This window comes from Capricornis sumatraensis, chromosome 2 (genome assembly GCF_032405125.1).
Source record: "Capricornis sumatraensis isolate serow.1 chromosome 2, serow.2, whole genome shotgun sequence".
Lineage (NCBI taxonomy): Eukaryota > Metazoa > Chordata > Mammalia > Artiodactyla > Bovidae > Capricornis > Capricornis sumatraensis.
In genome coordinates, this window is record NC_091070.1 from 86,195,339 (window position 1) to 86,218,181 (window position 22,843).

At 41.1% G+C, this 22,843-nt stretch overlaps 1 protein-coding gene across 2 annotated transcripts in view; it reads right to left on the bottom strand.

The window, feature by feature from the left end:
- Positions 1-22,843, bottom strand: part of MAP2K5 (mitogen-activated protein kinase kinase 5) — a 261,252-nt gene that overhangs the window by 64,023 nt on the left and 174,386 nt on the right. For both annotated transcript variants that reach the window (XM_068963925.1, XM_068963924.1), the window contains 2 exons: positions 4,155-4,181; positions 3,811-3,843 (listed from right to left, as the gene is read on the bottom strand). In XM_068963925.1, coding sequence (XP_068820026.1) covers positions 3,811-3,843; positions 4,155-4,181 — 60 coding nt within the window. The remainder of the gene's footprint in view (positions 1-3,810; positions 3,844-4,154; positions 4,182-22,843) is intronic.

Here is a 22,843-nt window from a genome sequence, read left to right on the forward strand (position 1 = left end):
ACATAGCCTCCTGGGTCCTGGCACACTGCATTGGCCTGGGATCTGCGACTGGGCCTCTGCCTTTCTACCCTGACTCACCTAATTTGCAGTTGACCTGGGAGCCTTGCCCAGCAGCCCCATTCTCTCTGGTCTTGGAGGCTGTCCTGAGCATGGCCTGGTCAACTTGGGCTAGTATACAGTTGGCACTTTTGAGAACTATCTGCTGAAATGAATGAACACAAGTCCACTCATTTTACTTCATCAGTCTTATTTGCTCTTCTCAGATGAGTGTGTCTGACCTTACACATAGCACTTGGGTATCCAGTTTCATCTGATACCTTTCAGTTTTGCTATCAGTCATTGTGAGGAGTGTAAAGACTGAAGACAAGATGATCAGATCATCAGGCTAACAAGGAGTCACTGACAAGAATGTTAGTAGTCACTAACAAGGCAAGTCACCACAGAAAACAGAGGTGACCACAAGACAGAACCCAAGAAAAGCATGAAGCAGATCAGCACGCCCTTGTAGGGCCATTTAGTCTGGGAGCAAATGGTTCTACACAACTCAAAAAGCCCAAGCATACTGCTGAGTGCCAAAGCAAAATAACACAGGCAAAATGGCTTGGAAATTCACTAAAAGAGAAAGGCAAGAGCCCCACGATTCTCTGTAACCCTATAGGACATCAGTACATCAAAGTTTAGTTCAGTGCTGTGTTCAAAACATGGACCTGAGTCATCAAGAAAAGGTTATGATACAACGAAACCTTTGTATCAGTGAAAAATGATATGCACCACACTTTATCAATAGGGTGCCAAAAGCAAATAAATTTTAGAAACATTCTTTCTAAAAGTGCAAATTTTCTCACTGATGTCAGAGCTTAAAGCAGTTATCAGTTATTTTGACAGTAAGGGCCACCTTATCTCCCAAAGACATCAGATGGGCAAGGCAACACGGCACACAGAGACATACGTGACTGACAACAAACCGCAGTGCTTTACAGTTCAGGCATTCAAGGACTGGGGGTGGACCTGGTTATGAGTTTTACAGTAGGAAGCTCTTTTGAGAGAAGCAACTCCGAGGCAAATACAGCGACTCTAAGACAGCACTCACATGCTGAGTTAGCCAGGTCCAAGCTGGATAAACTGCACCCCCCACCCCCCGGTTCTTCAGCTGCCCTTCCAGTTCCTATTCTGCGGTTCAGATTTCGTGTTCATGGCTCTTACCCCTCTGGCTTAACTTTTGGGGTCTTCTATCTGGATCTAAAATGGCTAACTCGCTTTGTCCCACTGTTCCCTCTCCTGACTCCCAGCTCCTGAGGTTCACCCCTGGCCACTCTGGCACCGCCTCCTGTCCACGTGATGTTGTTTTATTACTTCTTCATTCTTCACAGGCCACGCTAGGAGGTCAAGGTATAGCCACACAATAATAAATAAAATATACTGGGCTTTGCTTATTAGCTATTTTGTACATGACTCCAAATATACCCATCTTATCTGAATTAGATTCCTTTGAGGGTGGTCCTTTTCGATTGTTAACTTTTTCCTAAGAGAAACAATATAGGCTCATTGGAGAGCCATTTTATAATGGGGTATATTCCATGCCCAAGGAGTAAGATGGTTCAAATCCTGGCTGGTTATACTGACTCAGAAATAGAAGCCCTAAATGTCAGATGTAAATGAAGATAGATAGTTAATTGTCCTCTGGGATCTACAAGGGAAGATTTAGCCATTATATTAATAGAAGAGGTTCTCAGACTTTATTGTGCAAAATTACTTGGGAAGCCAGGAAAATGTAGATTCCTGGGCTCCATTCCCAGAAGGTCGAATTCAGTGATCTAGGTCCAAGAGACTGCATTTTAAACAACTGTCTTAGATAATCCTGATGCAGTTAGTCCTTGAACTACCCATACCCTTTGAGAAGCACTGTTTTACAGCAATGAGAAACCTGACAAACACAGGATGAGCACAGTAATCAAAGGATCCCACCAAACCTTCCTTTCTTAGAAGCTATGACGCACCTTGCCTGAGGCAGGTCATCTGGCCAACTCACTCCTAATACTCTTATTACCAACCATCAGCTGGTTCCAAGATCAACTTATGTTTGTTTTAAAGATATATGTGAATTTCCCAAGTCTCCAAAAAAAAAGATATCAATGTTTTTAGATAAAATGGGAATAGATGTCTAAGTTACAGCTTTCTCTCACCTGAGGAAGAAGCACTATAAAGAAAAACATACTGTGTAAGTTGTAAGCTATTGTCCTTCATCACATAGACCTTCTCTCCTTAGAAAATCTCCCTATGATGATTTCAAAAGTCTCAAGATTTTACCCAACTCAGACAAGTAAAATATTTTACATTTAATAGCAATCACTGCTACTTTAAATAAGGAATACAAATATCCATTTGATCCAGAAAATCTTCAAGTGAGCTCTCCAGCAATACCCGTATTATTGGAGAAGATATCTGTACCTGAATATTCTGATGCCCAAGAGTCTGGCAGACCAAGAATAGCAGAGCCCAGGAAATGTGGCAGGCTGTGCACTTGACTGGGTAGGCCGAATTTCCCGGGACACTTTCCTAAGCAATCCTGAAGGGGGAGCTCAGGAAAATCAGTTTAATTAGGAGGATTCTGATGGGGATGGGATGCCTTCAGAATCTAAGATGACAGAAGACATTGATGAGCTGTTAGATCCAGGAGGTCTGTCTGATATTTGAGATAATGGGGCCTCCATTTGTTTCAGGATGATGCCTTCATTTTTGCACTAACATGGTTTATGGCTTGCATGGGATATATGGACTGACTGATGCAGCCATTAAGGATGCTGGAGCCCCATTCTTACTATTATTGTGATATGTGTATGTGTTTGCTTTTTTCCTAGGAGGATCTTTATTTTTTCTCCCAAATCTCATAACTGGTTATACAGATGTTTAATTGAGAGGAATAATTATGAATTACGATTTTTTTCCTTTCAAACTTTCCTATCTGAAACATTTATCGCCTTCACTACAAGCATTTCAAATATTGTAAAATTAAAGTTTAAAAAATAAACACTGCCAGCAGGCAAGCCCAAGCCCAGAAAAACTGTTTCTACAAAACATTAATGTTTCTTAATTGGAATCTTGTATACCATAAGACTGCTAATTTACAGAAAAAAAGGAATTTAAAGTCAGAGTCAAAAGTAGAAAAGCTGACTGAGAATGAAATTCAGGTAGCTTAACTCCATGAAGGCAAAGAGACAGTGAAACTTGATGGATAAGGATGATCAGAGGTAGGGTGACTTAACATGTGAGAATACCAGTTAAAAGCACAAAAAGTCAGGAGTATGTTCAGGGGAAAATGCCTAATTAGGCATTAAAGCTGAATTGTTGACCTAGAGCTTTTCAACACTTTTGTCACTCTGCTATGCTTTGGGTAAGTAAAGCAAGGAGGACAAATTTTATCCAGCTTATTTCTGCTGCTCAACTCTGACCCTTGTCTACTGAACGACTTTAAATATCTGTTACAGAAAAAAAATGGTACCACTTTAATTTCCGGCTCCATCCCCATCTGGCCAGAGAGAGGATAAATTAATATTATCGTGTTTTGTCTTTAGGGCTTCTGATACCCCCAAGGACCAGCCTGTAGGATAGTCTGTTTTGGCAGAGAGCCTCAGCCGGCATCAGAAGAGCGGGATTCAGGACAAGGCCAGTTCACGTAACACAGCTCAGAGCCATACAACACAACTTGCTCTGAGGATGTTGGGCACTGTGCTTCATTAGGAAACAAAATATAAGCTTTCCACACCATTAGGAATGACTTTAGGAGTGAAAGCACATAAGACGATGCCTCACCTCATCAACAATGCACTGCAGAAGCTGGAGAGGCTGCAATGGGAAAGAAGAGAGGAAAAAGTATTAGCCTCTATGCAATATCTTTACAGTGGAGTGGAAAGAAAAAATCATTAATGCAATAAAATATAGCAAGATTAATCAACAACAGCAAACTCTTATAAAAACATTGATGCTCAGGATGTTCTATTATTTCTAATGGTACCTAATCTAATACAGGCAGTTAAAGGTTTGCATTTTCTTCAAAATGCAATTTGCTAAGTTTAAAACAAGGCATTCAAGCATGCAAAGGAAGCAGCCATCAGGAAAAAGAAAAGTGAATTTTTTTCTGAACTCATAAAGCTTACCATTAAAGATCCCTGGTTTTTCTGAATCTGAAAAAAGGCAATATGTAATTAGCATGTCATAATCAAAATGACTCACTTGGACACATTATGATCACTGAGAGAAAATTATTGCATTGCTGGTGGCAATTTGTGGGCATGTGTTAACACAATTTACATAATGAAAATACACAAATGTTAATAGCTCGCTTCTCATTTATAGGCGAAAGTCAGCAGAATGTTAATTTCACACAACACTTTTTAGTACCCTCCAGGTTGTATTAGAATAGGGAGAAAAACCATAATCCATTTCAAAAGGCTGTTTACGATTCAGATATAAATAATGTTTTATATTGCTAGATTGTGAACACTGGGCTTAATGTTGCAATCATTGCTAATGTTATGAAGCTCACTCTTTTTAAATTAAAAACCGATTTATTTAAAATTGAAATTAAATCATAGTCAGAAATTAGAATTTTGGATTCCTGCCAGTGTCTGCTCACAATCCCCTATTTTGTGAAGAAAACTTTAATTATGTGGTTGAAGTATTTGCCTCTGACTCAAGAGTGGGTGAAGACTCCACCTTTTCCAAAGTTCCTCCAGCCTGTTTCCAGGGCAGCAATGCTTTCTGGGAAAATCAAATGCATGCAAGTTTTAACACTGCTTTTTAGGGGAAGAGAGCTGAGTCAAAGAGGAATGCCTGTTCTGGAGGCAGGATGCTCACACAGCTAACACCGATACATCACGTCTCTTAGACAGTCACTAAATTAATAAAACATCCACTTAGTAGTTAAAGTATTAAACACTTAAGTGTCCCCTCCCCTCCAACCACCCCCCTAAAAAAACTGCCTTGCAGTTACTACAAACTCAATGAAAATGGAGTCCCAGGTATTAACTTTCCTAAGGAGGAAAATTTCAGGGCTTATATGTAATTACTAAGGGGTCAGTTGTTTGCTGGGATAGACTGTGCTTCAACAAGCTAGTAAAATATAGGTAAACTAATTAATAGTTTCTTATATGCTTTTAATGGTGCTTTTAAAAGTTCTTTCACATACACATGATCATTAGATTGCACAACCACCCTGAGTCTGGCAAGGATGGTCATCTCTAGTCTATGATGGGAAAAACTGGGCCTCCCAGAGGTTGGGGCAGGCCCAAGGCCTCAGGATCTGGCTGTGGTTGTTCTGGGGCCTCTCCCAGGCTCCCCTCTCTCCAACAGCATATCTGCCTACATCACAGCATTCCTTAAAAACAACTGGATTCACATGTGTTTATCTTTGGGATGGTAAATTTGATAAATTATCAGTTTTGGCCCACGGGTTCTTCTCTACTGGACTGTTAAGCTTCTCCAGGGCAGAAGCCAAGTTTCTTCATTTCTTTTGCATCCCTATGGCTGATCAGAAGACCCCCCCATCCAGTGCTTGAGTGTTTTAAAAAGTGCTTTCCCATGTGTCATCTTAACGGAACATGGTATCCTCTCTTTCCTGCTCTCGGCTCTGCATCATGCCCTCCCCAGGCACCACTCCCTGAAACTTCCATCAGAGGTGGACTGGGTCTTAATCTACTCTGGTAGTTCCTACTGAAGGCTGTCGTGAATTACTGTGCCTTCTTATTCCTCTAGTTTCTGTATAAGGATCTGCAGGCAAATGCTTACATTAAAAAGGAATACAGCTTTTAATTACCACCTTGGAGTGGTTAGGATTTTAGTAAAAAGCCACAGCACCTTTAAAAAAATCATGAAAACCCCAGGCCAATTCTCCTATGAGATATCTTTGGTGCTTGCTTTTACAGTTGGTCCTTGAACAACACGGGTTTGAAATGTGCAGGCCCACTTCCACAGTTTTCATTAGTAAATACTACAGTACTCAATGGTTCGTGGTTGGTTGAATCCATGGATGTGAAGGAACCTCAGATATTCAGACACAGGGGGCCACCTAAACTAAACCCAGATGAACCCCTTCATTGTTCAAGGGCCAACTGTATTTTTTTTTAAAGTAGACATAGATTACTCACGCCCCCAACATTCTTAGTGAGATATATCTACTTCCAACAGGAGAGTTATTTGCAATGAACACAGAATCAGAAAACCTTTTTTGACATCAAAGAGAATGTTTTTCCATAAATTTCCAGCAATCAGGGGGATTACAAATTCTCCAAGGAAAACATTTTAAGTGAAATGTTTCAAAATGAATTCAGGGATGGACTGTGAGACATGGTTTCCAGTAACATCCACTGCGTGAACTAAATAGAATTTTCCTCATAGACGGAGACCTAGGAAAAAGTCTCCACCTTGCCCCATTCTTTGGGTTAAAAGCATGGTTTAAGACCACTTAAAACTGTACTCTTTTAACGTTTGTTCTTTACTACAAGAAAAGGAGAAATAGCAATATCAAAAGTCTGTTTTATGATCTTATAACCATACTGTTTTGCCTAGGTTTTTAAAGAGAGACATTGTTACCAAGTTTTATTGTATGGTTTTGATAGCAACATATTATATGAAATCATCTTCATAAATTTTGTATTAAGGTAGCAGTGCCAGTACCTGAAATTGATTCAAAATGCTTAAGATACTCAATTACTTTTTAACACTGTTACACAATGGAGTGACTTATATCTTCTATTTCACAAGAATCTGATGATACAACATCATTGTAATTGATTCATTTTCTCAATTAAATAAAGCTACTGTGCTTTTTTTTTTATATGAATGCCACATAGACCATAGAGTTAGATATATTATCTCCTTTCTCTGCCTCAGATATATAGCCTTGTAATGCTATGTTCTGTTCCTCTGTTAATTCCACCAGAAAATTTAATGCCAGGGTCATATTTTTCAAATTCTGAAGTGCCATGTACTCGGCTGTATTTATATTAGGTGTATTTTTCACTGCTAAACTCTTTGTTGTTTACCTTTTTTAAGATCACATTACTGTACAGGCACAGCAACCATAAAACAGACCCAAATAAAGTCAACCTCCAGTCACTGCCTCTGCGTTTGCACACAGTTCATGAAAAAGTGAAGCCCCGGGTTTTATAGCACATTAAGAGGGGTACTAAGGGTTCTCAATATAAAATGTTAGCTTCATGAATGCCTCTCTTTATTCTGGGTCTGCCTTCCAAATGCTTAGCTCTGAGAGCAGAGTTCAGAGGGACACAATAACGTTGTTAGGGCTGATGTACTGCCTGTAACTCCCAACATATGAGATGCTGTTTATAACTTGTCCAAGTCCACCTTCCTGCCTACACATTTTGCTCATACTGAGTTTTCTATGCCTAACTAATAATTGTGGACAAAGAACAGAATGATAATTGCTCCAGTCATAGACTTTGGTTTTCAGTCTCTAGAACCAGCAGCATTTTGAAACACCAGTTAGATAAACCTCTTCTCTCTTCTGGGCATAGCTTTTTTCTTTTTCTGTTCATCAGCTGTTAGATCCAAGATTTTAAGCTACACTAACAGGGGATGCTTCATTCTAACATAAGACAGACCCTTATGTGTCTAAATGAGGAAGAATGACTTCACAACAGGCAGGCCTAAATATCAGTTGGGTCTTATATTTCTTTGAGAGGACCATACAGCTGGTAATTTAAAAAGCTCCTGTAATATGACCTGTGAATCTGGAAAATGAACCTGGAAAGGAAATTACCGATGCAAAAGTTTGCTTACGGGGCCTCAATTATTTAGTCAATGACTCTGGTGATAGAAAAAGCAACTTTGGAAGGTTCACATTATGCTTCTGTCTCTGGAGAGTTACTTTTTACACACACGATGGTAGACAGACCTTGCTACCAGCCCTTTTACATTATATTCAGAAGCACAATCAGAAAACTAAAATGAATCCACCTATGGAACTTAGAGAAGATACCAGCTCGAGCTTTCATTTTCTCTTTTACTCTCTGAAATTATGGCTTGCCCTGCAGCTCTTGTCGGAGAGATTTATGTGTGACCTGGGTCAGATCTTCCAATATCAGTTGACAAATTTTCTCTTTACATATTTACTGCTTTTCAAGCTTGTGTTATTTTCTCTTAAATAGAGGGAAAAAAAAAGAAATATAAAATTAAATCATACAGCTGGAATTTTAAAAGGATACGTTTTTATCTGTTGTGCTCCTGGTATCACATTTCAGCTTTTGATGCTGAACTCTATTCTCTTCTTAAACGTCAAATTTTAAGAACTGTAGTTATTTTGCAAGGGCTCTCTTTTCAAATCAGATGCACTAAGCTAGAACTCTGGCTAAATATTAACATAAACAAGTATTATAGCAAACAGATTTTATATTCTAAATGAAGAATGATGACCCTTTTTTTTTTTTTAATAGATGGGGACCTCTGAGATCTGGTTTAATCTACTCATTTTGCTGTTAGGGAAACAGGCTCAGAGGGGAAAAGTGCCCAAGGTCACAGAACCTGGCTTGGAACTGACTGCTGACTCATGAGGCAACTAGTATGGGAGGGGAATGCATAAGCTTTGGAATCAGAAAGATTCCTGGAATTCCTGTCTGATTCTCATGGCTTCAGAAGCTCCCTCCTTTCACTAGGCTCAGGGCTCTTGTCTAGAAAAGATAAGCTAGAGGGGCCCAAGCATCCATCCCAACCCTGGAGTCTCCCACTCAGGCACAGATGTTTTTCCTACCAGAGGGTGAACTAACACAGACATCCGGTCTGACCGTATCTGGTATTGTGCTGGGTGCTGAAACAGAGTCACATCACCTCCAACCCATCAGAACTTGGGAAAAAAGTGCCCAAATCTCAAAAAGCCCTCAGAGAGAGAGAAAAAAAATCACTTTCACATGACCACAAACTGAATTGTTATTGTTGTTGCTGAGCTGCTGAGTCATGTCTGACTCTTTGTGACTCCATGGACTGTAGCCCATCAGGCTCCTCTGTCCATAGGATTTTCCAGGCAAGAATACTGGAGTGGGTTGCCCATTTCCTTTCCAGGGGATCTTCTTGACCTAGGGATCTGACCCGCGTCTCCTGCATTGCAGGCAGATTCTTTACCTCCGAGCCACCAGGGAAATCCCTTACAAACTGAATACACAATGCTTGGTAACTTAAAATATGCCTAAACAAAGGGCTGTTTTTTTGAGAAGGAACAGGACAAAATTTACCCTGGTTAACTATAAATGGGAATTTTGGCAAACTGATATTTTTAGATTAACTGAATGTATTATGAGACAAAATAAATGAATAAAACATATTATTTCTAACAATATAAAATGAACAAATATGGTTTACTTGTGCTCTATCTCCCCTATTCATCAATCTCTGTCCTTGTTCAAGTTCTAATCATGCCTGTGAATCTATCGGCATAGCTTGTTAGGACAAATAAGTTATATGTGATCCCCGTGTTCTAAGATCCACTCACTGGCATGTTCTCCCTGCCTCACATCCCAAACTTGGGCCAGGGTGCTGCATTCCGGAGTAACCAGTTTTGAAAAGTTCAAAACAGATATCCCTGAATTTGACAAACAGTTGGGGCAGACAGAAAGGCTCTAAGGTGCCTAGAGGAGGGCACAACTCAGATGGGACCAGGCAGAAAATCATCACAGTCATAAATTAGATCACTTGGCTCTTACTGCGTCCCCGAGCATCAAGGACAATGCATTTCCACACAACATACAACAGCTGGAGCACCAAGGTGCGGCGCAGCTATTATTCACGTGCTGGGTCTGCCAGTCAGCGAGTAGGAAGAAAAGGACCTGATGGCCAGCTTGTACTCTTTTATCCCTTGTGTATTTAAAACTGACACAGCTCGTGTCCTCCCCTGCCCAGGGGTACAGGAGCCAGAGTGAATCATTTCCTGGGCAAATAATGAGAATTTCAATATTCAGACCTCAATTCTGTGAGAAAAGCAGGAGCTGAGAATCACAGTTCAACATGACCAATGTGAGTTGCAAAAACTACCTTTTTCCCTCACAGTACAAGGTCTGGCTGAGGAGTCCATTGAATACTTGCATTTCAAAGAAGATCTGAGATGTTTGCTACATCAAACTGTTTTCTTTGCTACAAAAAAAGGTGTGGTCTTAGTTTAAGAATATCTGTTCTCTCTCTCTGTGGGGGAGGGGGAGGGGAAGGAGGAGGTGTTGCTTTTTCTGAGAAAGGCCTGTTGTCCATTCTACTTTTTATGTTAAAATAAATCTGCTATCAGTTCAGTTCAGTTGATCAGTCGTGTCTGACTCTTTGCGACCCCATGAATTGCAGCACGCCAGGCCTCCCTGTCCATCACCAACTCCCGGAGTTTACCCAAACTCATGTCCATTGAGTCGGTGATGCCATCCAACCACCTCACCGTCTGTCATTCCCTTCTCCTCATGCCCTCAATCTTTCCCAGCATCAGGGTCTTTTCTAAGGAGTCAGCTCTTTGCATTAGGTGGCCAAAGTATTGAGTTTCAGCTTCAACATCATTCCTTCCAATGAACCCCCAGGACTGATCTCCTTCAGAATGGACTGGTTGGGTCTCCTTGCAGTCCAAGGGACTCTCAAGAGTCTTCTCCAACACCACAGTTCAAAAGCATCAATTCTTCTCAGCTTTCTTAATAGTCCAACTCTCACATCCATACATAACTGGAAAAACCATAGCCTTGACTAAATGGATATAGCAAAAGCTATTTTAGTGTGGCAAAATATCTGAAAGGGTTTTTCTAGAGTCACCATTTAGGTTGTACCTCTATTAGGTTAAATCCTCCACATGCCACAGAATCCAGAATGATGTTAGAGGTTACCTAGTCCAATTCCTTGTTTCACGTAGAAATTGGCTTTGTAATTTTCCTGACAGAGAGCCATTCTGTCTTTGCTTGAAGACTTCCAGTGCCAGGATTCCAATGATTCCATCTTGGGTAGCTTGAATTGTTAGGACATTTGTTCTAATTCTGAATTCAAATATGTCTTCCTATAAGATACGATCATGGTCTGGAGCTGCAGTGATTAAGTCTAAAGACAGCTCTTCACATATTTCAAAACAGCTGTTCTTTCCTCAACAAACATCCCATTTTCTTCCTGGGGTCATTTGCTATGTTTGGCTGCCCTCTATCCTTCTCCCTTTCATTACTAATGGCATGCGAACAAACATCCCCTTGCCTCTAAGTAACCCATGAGCTTCATGGGAAGACGACTCCAACCCCAGCTTTAGAGGTGGGGCATGTAGCTCAGCCTTAAATTAGTTGGCATCGCCTACATGCCCCGAGTTCAGGGATTAAACTGATCCAATCAAACTGAAACCTACTGCCTCTGGCTGCTTGAGGTGAAAAAGAGACCTGCTCTTCCCTTCAAAACTGAGAAGCAGGTCACCTTAGAAGCTCTATAGTCATTCTTGGTCTGTGAAGGGAGAAGCCTACTAAGATCAGAGCCCAAAGTGAACTACTGGATAAGGTTCTACCTAAAACCAGCAATACTTAGCTTTTCAGTCATGTATTTCAATAAATTTCCCCTGTGATGGAGGCAACTTTGAGTTGGGTTTTCAGTGACCTGAACCAGAAACTTCTGGAAGAATCACCCAGGCATGATTTCACATTTTCCTTTGAAGCTACCTTTCGCTGAATGTGGTGCTGTATAGGTACATTCCTCATAAAGTGTAATGCCTATGCCTGAACACATACCTTGCACTGGCTTAGATCACCTTATTCTGGACACTGTTCTTGGCAGAATCTCATAGAGGCTACAAGGATATTCACATTTTTGACAGCCATATCACATAGTCGGCTCAATGGAGAGAAACAGAGAAATGCCTAAGTTTGGGGCTGGAAAAAAATTACTTCTTTCCTGTATTCTTCTATTTCTTATCTGTTTCACACTGACAGAGTATTTGAGAGTCAAAATGAACAGATGATTAAACCAATCACAGCATCTAGACAAGTCTGATGAAGTTTCTACCTGTGGTCTTTCCCTTGTAACTGATAGAAAATGTATCAGTCTTTCAGTGTCTGAAAGCCACCCAAAAGGTTCTTTAATCCAACCCAGCTTCCACTCCATCTGACTCTTGAATCCTTCCATCATTACACCCCTGATGATTGGGTTTCTGTTTGAATACATACAGTAATGGGGAGTCCACGCATTTTCTGACTGCCCATCCTACCTTCTGTTCCAGCTCTATCCTCCTAACATTGCAAATCCACATCCTTTTTTACAGAGAATCCTCAAATATCTGAAGACAACTATCGAGTCTCTTTGGAAGGCTTTATTCTTCATGTATTGATGCTGGCAGGGTAGAGTGGAAGTATGGACAATGGAAGGTGATGAAATTATTAATTTAAAGCCTAAGTATGTGAATTGATTCTTAGTTTCTTCTGATTCTAAAACAAGCTATGTCAACATGTAAAAAAGTAAAATTAGACTAAATTATCAATTCATGTATGTTTATGAAGATCTTACTCTATGCCAGTGACTTTATGAGACTCTAGGACCCAGATGATGGATAAGATATATACTTGCTGGTCCACAAAAAACAAAGTGACTTTTTAAGTTCTCTAAAATTTAGCCACAGAGATGAGACTTAAGCACAGGGCGTGCACTCACCTCTATGTGAAACTGAATATTTGTATGAAATATAGTTCGATGGATTCAGGATGCTGTAAATTTCTAAGACAGCTTCCCCATGAGGCCCACAACAAGTCATGTTTTCAGGCATTGCAAGGAAGGTTTTCTTTGTGAGCTAAGACCCCACATATTGCTCCTTAAACAAACAAACAAAAAAACCAAACAAACATGATATATCTGACAACATGGTTTGGCCTGCTGAGATTCTGAGATAAGCTGTAATTGCAGCCAATATGTGGTTCTTACAGGATTAGGAAAGAAAAGAAAATCTTGAAATACAGTCACATATAACCATGTTAATTAATGAATGCCTTATTGGCTTGACTGTAAATTCAAAACAGATTTAAAGAGAAGTCATAGATTTATAATGAACTAAAGAAAGCTGACTTCTGTTTCAGAGTTTTGGTTCACACCTCTCATATTTCGATATGGGCAAAATAAAGTTTCAATAAATTCTAAGAAAGGATTTAGGAGATAGGGATGAGAAAGGTGGCTGAAGGTGTGGAAAAGAGGAGGAAACTGCTCATACAAGACGAAAGCAGGGACTTCCCTGGTGGCCCAGTGGTTAAGGTAAGATTCTGTGCTTCTAATGCAGTGGACATGGGTTCGATCCCTGGCTGGGGAACTAAGGTCCCGCATGTCATGTAGTGTGGTAAAAAAATAAAAATAAAAAAATGAAAGGAGACCCCAGATGTATCTAGCCCAGCAGTTTTCAGTCTTTGTTTGCCAAATAACTCTTAGTTCATTTCAATGTATCTGTGTGTGTATGCACATACGTGTCAGGGAGTGGATGTCCACCTACCCTAGGTCTTGTCTTCCCATGATTTTGCCAAGTCACTGGCCCAGGCCACCTCCGTCATTTTCCAGATGAGGAAACTGAGGTCTCAAAAAAAAAATAAGGTCAAACGACTGATAGGAACAGCCAGGACCAGAACTCAGGTTAGCTCTGCATGAGTCACGGGGCAGAAACCATATACCGACAGTGATTTCCTTTGTCATTCGCTGGGTGTGTCGCTTGCTGTGCCCCGGTCATCTCTGCTCTGAGTCACTGAACATTTCCAGTTGCCTGGCTACCAAGGAGGTACAGGGCTGTCCAGAGACCAGGGGCTGTAGGGAGACCTTTAGATGGGAATGTTCTTTTGTTTACTGTATTTTACCAAACTAGTCAAGGTCTCCTCGTGCCCAGAATGATGCTCTCTGAAACTGATTTCTAAACAGGAAATAAAATAAGCTCCATTACCATCTTTGGTCTTTTTCTCTTCATCTGAGCTTCCTTCCTCATAAGACTGTCACATTCCCCAGCCTTCCTTACCCTCTCTCCATGTTGGTCACCACCTATAGACCCGACAGTGTATAGCATAAGAGTCCACACTTGGTTCTAAATGGTTGCCTTAGGTTCCCTCGATACCTCGGCTCTGTGCATAAACAGACAACTGCCTCCTCTCTTAGCTTTTAGCAGTCACTGTGACCCTTCTTTCCACCTGGTGTGTCCTGGGCAATCTCCAGGCTTAAATCGAATCAGCTCTTTGCTCCTTTTAGGCAACTCATTGATTTTTCAGTGAACTTAGCTTGTCTGTTTCATTGGCAGTAAAGAGGGTTGGGTTCTGAGCATCACTAACATTTTAGCTGAGGAAGAATTCCCAAGCCCCGAGGCATTAATCCAGAACTGTTAAACATCTGAAAAGTAATCTGTACTCAAACAAAGCTTGGCCAGGTCTGCCCCCCTTTTAACTTGGATGCCAATGAGCCCCTAGCTCCAAATCTACCTAAGTTTTCTATACTGAATGTTGTTAAATAAAACACTGGAGTACAATAAAAGTTGATGTCTTTGCCTGTTGTTGCTGCTGCTACTACTGCTGTTGAGGACCACTTTCCCTCCAGGGATCCGTAATTACCTAGCAGGTATGGAGCATCCTAGGACAGTAATTTCCATCTCTGAAGACACGCCGGTTGGAGGCAATACCTGAGTGGATGGGCGTGTAAAATAAGGATAGCCATTCTCACTTTCTCCCTGCACCCCAGCCCTCCAGAGCAGGGGATAGTCTGATTCTGTTGCCAAATATCTGGTAATCATCAGTGAGTCATTTAACAGTTATGGACCCCCATGTCCTCCCCTATAAAGTAAATGAGTTGGACTAGACCATTGTAAGAACGCCTCACATCCTACAATTCTATGCTACCATTAAGTAGCACCAATGAAACCAAAGGGGGAAAAAATGACTGGCCTTCCAGACCACAAGTCTCAGAGGGAAAGAAGGCAGTGACGTCACTCATAAAAGCCAGACTGGGAACCAAATTCTCTACTTCAAGCTTCAATTCTATTTCTGGGCTAAACTGGTTATTTAAAAATTGTAGAAGAATAATGGTTCCCAGTTATTGAATTAAAAATTACTATATTCTGCATATAATTCTATATATTAATGACTGATTGTTAATGATAGATTATAACTGAAAAAAGAAAGACTGTAAAGGAAGGCTCTTATGGGATCAGAAAAGTAATTCATTTTAGTCCTACCTGGAGTGAGACATGGTCATATATTTTCAGAGCTACATGGGTAAATCCCTAAAGTACTTTCTGAAAATATAAATAATACTAATATTACCTTGCTCTTGTTTACCAACTTATATTTTTCAAAGAGCTCTCTTAGGTATTAGGTCATTTGATCATGACAACCCCCCCCCCCCAATTCCCCAGCAGTCTAGCCAAGTCAAATTCATGAAGGGTGGCAGAGAACCCCTCAGAGGCATGTGCCAACTGACTTTAGGCTAAATGCTCAGTCCTGTCTGACTCTTTGTGACTCCAGGGGCTACAGACCGCCAGGCTTCTCTGTCTATGGGATTTCCCAGGCCAGAATACTGGAGTGGGTGGCCATGCCCTCTTCTAGGGTATCTTCCTGACTCAGGGATTGAACCTGCATATCTTGTGTCTCCTGCAGTGGCAGGCGGATTCTTTACCACTGGCACCATCTGGGAAGTTCGGACCCTAGGGGTAGAAATCTTAAAATGCAATGATTTCCAGATTTCCAGATTTCCCTGGAGTCCAGTGGCTAAGAACACACCTGCTAATGCAAGGGACATGGGTTCGATTCCTCATCCGGGAAGATTCCACATGCCTCAGAGAAACGAAAGCCCGTGCACCGTAACTACTGAGCCCACGCTCCAGCGCCCTTGAGCCATAACTACCGAACCTGTACGCCACAACTACTGAAGCCTGTGCTCTGTAATAAGAGAAGCCCCTGCAATAAGAAGCCCATGGACCACAACAAAGAGTAGCCCCTAGTCCCTGCAACTAGAGAAAGCGCTCACCCAGCAATGAAGACCCAGCACAACCAACAATTCAAAATAAACGAATAAACATTTTAAAAGTGCAATGATTTCTGACCTCAGATTGGTTCTCAGTCATCTCAAAGGGAGTCATGAAATTCTCAAGCCCAAGTTCATGATCTGGGCTCTGCCACATGTGCTGGCTCCATCCTGATACAGTACCTCTCTCTGTCATTCTTCCCTCCCCTTCTTACTTTCCCTCCTTGTGTTGCTTTAAAAGTCGTCTAAGGAAATTCCCAAACTATAAGGGAGATAAAAGTAACAGCAGCAGCAGTGAACTTACTGAGTTGAAGTACTGTAAGGAAACCAAGTATAACATGCTGCTTCAGACCTTTATCTTAAGGATAGAGAAAATGACTCTCTTGACTAGAATGCCTGGAGTTCTTTTCCATCCTTCTAGCAATGGCACCCCACTCCAGTACTCTTGCCTGGAAAATCCCATGGATGGAGGAGCCTGGTAGGTTACTGTCCATGGGGTTGCTAAAAGTCGGACACAACTGAGTGACTTCACTTTCACTTTTCACTTTCATGCATTGGAGAAGGAAATGGCAACCCATTCTAGTGTTCTTGCCTGGAGAATCCCAGGGACGGGGGAGCCTGGTAGGCTGCCGTCTATAGGGTTGCACAGAGTCGGACATGACTGAAGCGACTTAGCAGCAGCAGCAGCCTTAGAGCCTCAGCTCAAGCATCATCTACCCTGTGAAACCATGGCTTCCTCAAGTGAGCTGACCTCTGACTTGTTAGGGCAGAGCATACCATCTCCTGTAGGGTTCCTTTTATATCAACTGCTATTTATGTTTTTTTCTGCCCACTGCATTAGATGCTTTGATAGCAGGGACAACATGTTTCATTTCTCTACTCCCAGTGCTTAGCACAGTGCCTGGACAGAGTAGATGCTCAGCGACAAATACGTGTTCAAGTAAACTGAAATGTATGTCACAAAATAGTTTAGAAGGTGCTATAGAAACAAACCAACATTGGGTTAGTGCTTTAAAAAAAGACAAAGACAGGAATCACTAACCTAGCTGAGGTATTAACAAGTAATTTATCTTGAAAGTTTCACATTTCTAAGCTACCCACATTTGGGGGACGATTTCTCTTCCATTTCTGCTCTACCTTAAAGGTATACTGGGAATCCACATCCCGTCTTCAGCATAGGCTAAGCAAATAAAATTATGAAATATCTTTATAAGTATGAAATAGGCACTGGGAGAAAAATTTGACAAGAGGCAATTTAAAAATTCCTGGGAAGAAGCAAATGTGCATCAGCAAACATCTTCATATCACTTAAATTTCACCTCTGCATTTTATGGAACATAAAATCTGATTTTATGGCTTCAAATGTCAGTATATTTTAAATGTCTATATCCTAAATAGTGAGGGTGAAAATAAACAATGAATTAAAACATGTAAGCTAGAAATCTGTTTGAAAAAATAAAACTGCACACGTATCACTCTTTTGGACTCTTGCCAATTAAAGGTTGTAATTTGAAGCTGGGGTAATTACCCACTTCTACTTTTCTCTTTGACTAGAGATCTCACAGAAAAAACTGGATACTTACAATTTACTAAAATCCTTTACGTTCAAATTCAAAAAGTTCATGCAACAAAGGATAGATTCTGAACACCTCTTTTCAAAAAAGGCAAGCTTTTTAGGTTTAATTTTGCAATACAAGGTTGGTCTAGATGTTATCAGTACATTAATACATATATAAGATAGTGGTAGTGATAGTGTGCTATCACCAACAATAAATATAAGACAACACGAAATTATCAAAGCTAGGATCAGTAGTAATATACTCAAAGAAATTTAAAACGAATAAAAGTAGGAGTAAAAACTTGTATTTTGACATTAACTTTTGAAAAACATTTACTATTTTAAAATAGTTTTAAGAACATATATTTTTACTTTATTATGAGAAAAATACTCTATTCAGAACACAATTTATTACTACAAAATAAACATATGTTTAAAAGTCTGTCAATTGAAAAAAAAAAAACTTACACACATTAAAATAGCAGGTTTCCAAGCCAAGTTAAAATATTTTCTACTTGACAAGCTGCTTACATTTAAATGAAAACAGGGCAACTGTGGTCAATAATATGGATTGCGTATAATAAAAAGGACCTTAGATCATGTTAATACAAGGATCAGAAAGCAGTAACTTCCATTAAAACCACCCAATTACTTAGCAAACTTTCAGATACAGCAAATAAATTAATCTGTTTTAAGTGAAAGTGCTCAGATAAGTAGCTTTCTGACCTATGAGTCTCACTAGCAGCAGTCACAGAAAAGCCAGAACCTGCTGAAGCAAGGCAGAGTCCCCCAATCAAACAAATGGTATTAGTAATCAAAAAGCATTTGCAAAACATATTTCCTTGATCAGCAGCAGGGGGTTCTAAGCACATGCCCCCTATAGCTTCCTTCATACTTTGATATACAGTGTTCAAGGGGTAAACACACCTTCCTGTAACCCATGAACAAGTGGGGTGTTTTGCTTTCTAAGAACAGGATATTTTCATTTCTGTACTATCTTGTGAAAAAGGCCAGTCATTATACTATTAAGAATACATATCTTTCACTTAAAACCCTCTTATCCATTTATGTTTAACTTGTATTGGGATAAGAATGCCTCTTTATTGAGACAAGTAATATGTCATCATTTTGTTCAGCTAACAGGCCTGACAGACCCTGTCTCCTTGAGTTAAGAACAGTAGATCTCTACTTTGTACATTGGTAGCAAAAGGTGACAGAATAAATGAGAATTGCCACTTGTAAAGATTTTTAATCCCAAAGATGCAGACACTCCTTCTACCTTGGCCTTAATTATTCTATTTGGCCAAATGATGGTATATTTTTTTCAATAAAAGTGATCTCTACATATTGCAATATTTTATTTGAATGCCATTCTTATGTATTTTAACAAATAACATCACCATGTACTATATCTCATGTTTTTGATCCTTTTTACTACTTATCATCTTCTTTATTTGAAACAGATTTTTAACAGATAATCTTGATCGTTACAACAATATCTTGCTTGAATTTTATTCAAATAATTCTTAAAAACAGCTTAAAAAGCCGTTTGGAATAACATCAAGCTTGCCATCAATCAAACGAAAAAATTCCGCTGGCGGTTGTATAAACATCAGATCAAGTCTGATGTCTTCAAGGATTTCAGAGTGAACCATAAAAAACTCCATTAACTTCTGACAAAGAATGCAAATTAATCACAACATGGGGTGAAATGAAATTAAAGGCTCTTTTCTAATCAATGACAAGGCAGGATGAAATATTTGTTACTCTCTCTGCACTCAGGCTGCCTAGGATGTTTGCACTTCCCTTGAAAAGCCCCAAATGTAAGGTGTGAGTACAGATTCACCCACAGTTGATGTTCAGCCCTCCCCGCCACCCCCAGAGCTATCTGCTTACAAGTCGTAGAGATTCACAAAACACACTAATCATCTGAATCTCAGGTGCATCCAATTTGTTATTCACACTCTCCCATGCCAGTGAAAAGCCTGGCGCAGACAGATGCACCAGGAACCCTAAATGACAGTTTTGGCCTCCGGAAGTACGATCACTACAGCAAAATCTAGTACAGCCTCCAGGTGAAATGTCTGGAGCTCCATATGGAGCAGGGAAAATTAACAACAAGATGAAAATCACTGCAGCAGCGGGGAGTCGGAATTTTTGAAAAAAAAAATGAAATTTAAAGATGAAGAAAGAGAAGTAATAAATTAATGGGGTGTGAAAACATTCAAAGCTTTACAATACCAGGGGCACTATTTGCTCAGATTTTTTTTCCTTTTTTTAACTTCAGGTCATTTTGATGTAATTTATTAACCAAGATCAGGAAATGTAGCCAAAAGAAGAACATTTTTATACATGCAAAAGTACCTTAAATACATGTGTATCCATATTATCTTCACTTTCCTGTGGCATCTTGCTTACCAAATTTTCAAATGTCAGAGCCGACATAACCCTTGAGAAGTCTCCTTAATGGATTTACTACTGCCCTAATGCAGGGCACTGGCTGTAAAGTTTGAATGAAGGACAACAATTTTTAGCAGGCAGTCTCTTTTGTTTCCCCTAAATTACGGTGTCATTAAACCAACCATTGCCCACCATTGTGTTGTTTAAGTCAACTGGATTTGGATGTACACGATTAACTACACACAGCTCCCACCCATGTCTGGACATGCACATTGTTCCCAAAGAGTATTACAGCTAAACTGTTCAAGAAATTGAGATACTATCTCTTTACCAGATGTTTAAAACCATGATTTTTCATTATGCTATTGCAGAATATGCTTCACAGGCACCCAGAGTTTAATGGCACTGGGGTCAGTGAGAGCTCCAAGGCCTGCAGATCCCCCGTCACCCTGCTAAACACATGGTGAGAAAAGCAGGGAGGCTCCAGGGGAATGGTTTTGCCATCATCTTCCATGGGACAACCCTTCTCATCTACACAGAAGGCCTGCCAAGGGCAGAGAAGGTGAGCGAGGAGAAGGGCTTGGTGGGGCTGAGAGGGAGGAAGGGCAGTGGTTTCAACAGCCAACCAAAATCAGAGTTCACAGATCCAGTCATTTAGTTTAGTCACCTGCAAGTCTCAGCTCTCACTGTACCAACTCATCCCCAAGGCAAGACGCCTTGGAGACTTGGAGACTCAGTCTGCTCACCTGGAGGCTGGAAATAATAGTTCCGGCAGGTGGGATGTATAGCCTGAGTCACATAACAGCGAGCGCTCTGGAGCTCAATGTCAGAAAGGTGCTAGGTAGTTCCGACGTCATTGTTCACCCTACTATGAACTGTAGTAATAAGGCTGGGTAATTATAATGACTCCTAGCCTTTTTTTCCATAGAGCCTTAAACTGCATGCCAATTAGGCTACACAACTTTAAGGCCTAAAGGAAACTAAAATAGATAGTGCTTTCAAATAACAAATAAAAACCAACCCCTCAAACAATAATGTTTCCTGGAGAATGATTATTTCAACGGAAATCCAGCCCTTTAACCTTTATGTGGTTCCCAGGCCACTGACTCTCCCGGCTATCTTCCCAGTACCCCTCCCGCATCTGCATCCCCACCGGGTACACTCCGTGTCACCGGCAGGAGGAGACGCTGCTAACGATGCTGTCAGCGGCGCTGACGCTGGGCTGGGGGAAGGATGAGTCTGGAAGCTGGCCTCTCCTCCCCTCCTTCCCTTCTGCTCATTTTACGCTCTGCTCCAGCTGCAGCTGGCAGGTTGAGTACACATCTTCTTGCAACCTTTGGTTGACAATTAGAAGTTCTCTTTTGGGCTACAGTCCCACATCAGGGCCAGCAGGGTGGCCCTTTGTACTTTCCCAAGTGGTTTGATATCCATAATCTCATCTGCTCTGCATGCTTCTAATCAGACAGGCTCACTGTAGAGATGAGGAAACAGGCCTCCAAGAGTTACAAAGCAAGAATTAAGGCCTGCGGAGACTGAAGCTTATGGTAGAGCTGGGTTCATTTTTTTTTTTTAAGATTTATTTCTTTTACTTTTATTTTTTGGCTGCTCTGGGTCTTTGTTGCTGTGAGTGGGCTTTCTCTAGTTGCAGAAAGTGGGGGCTACTCTTTGTTGTGGTGCACAGGCTTCTCATCACGGTGGCTTCTTTGGTTTTGGAGCATGGGCTCTAGGCACATTCAGTAGCCACACAGAGGACTCAGTAGTTGAGGCTCTTGGGTTCTGGCTCAGTAGTTTTGGCGCAGGGGCTAAGTTGCTCTACGGTAAGTGCAATCTTCTCAGGGCAGGGGTCTAACCTGTGTCCTCTGCATTGGCAGATGGATTCTTAATGACTACACCACCAGGGAAATTCCAGAGCTGGGTTCTAACCCTAATCTTTTGGCTACTGGTCTAGTCTCCTTAGCTTCCCACTAGTGAGGAGAGCTGAGATCTGGTGCCCTGATTTGACTCAGCACCATCCCTGGGGACAGAAGGGATGCAAAACTTTGAGACCTTAAGGACATGTGAAAATCTCTCCTGTGTTCAAGGAGCAGACTAGTGGGTAACAGTTGAGACGAGGTAGTTCTTAAGCCTCAGAGAAGGCAATGGCACCCCACTCCAGTACTCGTGCCTGGAAAATCCCATGGACGGAGGAGCCTGGTGGGCTGCAGTCCATGGGTTCGCTAAGAGTTGGACACGACTGAGCGACTTCACTTTCACTTTTCACTTCCCTGCATTGGAGAAGGAAATGGCAACCCACTCCAGTGTTCTTGCCTGGAGAATCCCTGGGACGGGGGAGCCTGGTGGGCTGCCTTCTATGGGGTCGCACAGAGTCGGACATGACTGAAGTGACTTAGCAGCAGCAGCAGCAGTCCTTAAGCCTGGTAAATCAAGATTTGACTCTAGGGCTGCTCTGTAAACTAGTGAGTCTCCTATCACTAGACGTGTTCAACTGTTTGCTTTTCAGATGGAGAGGTCTGATTCGACGTTGTCTGAGATACCTTTTCAATCTTGAGAGTTTGTGATTCACTCCTGCCCATTATACTCGGGATTCAATGGCCCCAAACCAGCTACGGTACAACAGTGAGCAAATCAGCTATCCTGTCTGCCCAATGTGTGAGGGGAGGCTACCTCACAGAGTGGCTCGGGGTTCAAATGAGATAATACGGGCCTAACAGAAGGTATTATTTCATAATCCAGTCCCTGCGATACTATAAAAATGTTTATTTTTCTTCATGTGTTTTATCTGAAGGCAAAAGGTCAGGGTAGAAGAGGAATTTATAAAGTATCCTTTCCCAATCCTCAGTATATAGTGCAAAGCCTGTAAAACAAATGCCAAGTCCATCAAAAGGCATTACTGATGCCAACAATGAAGGGCACAGA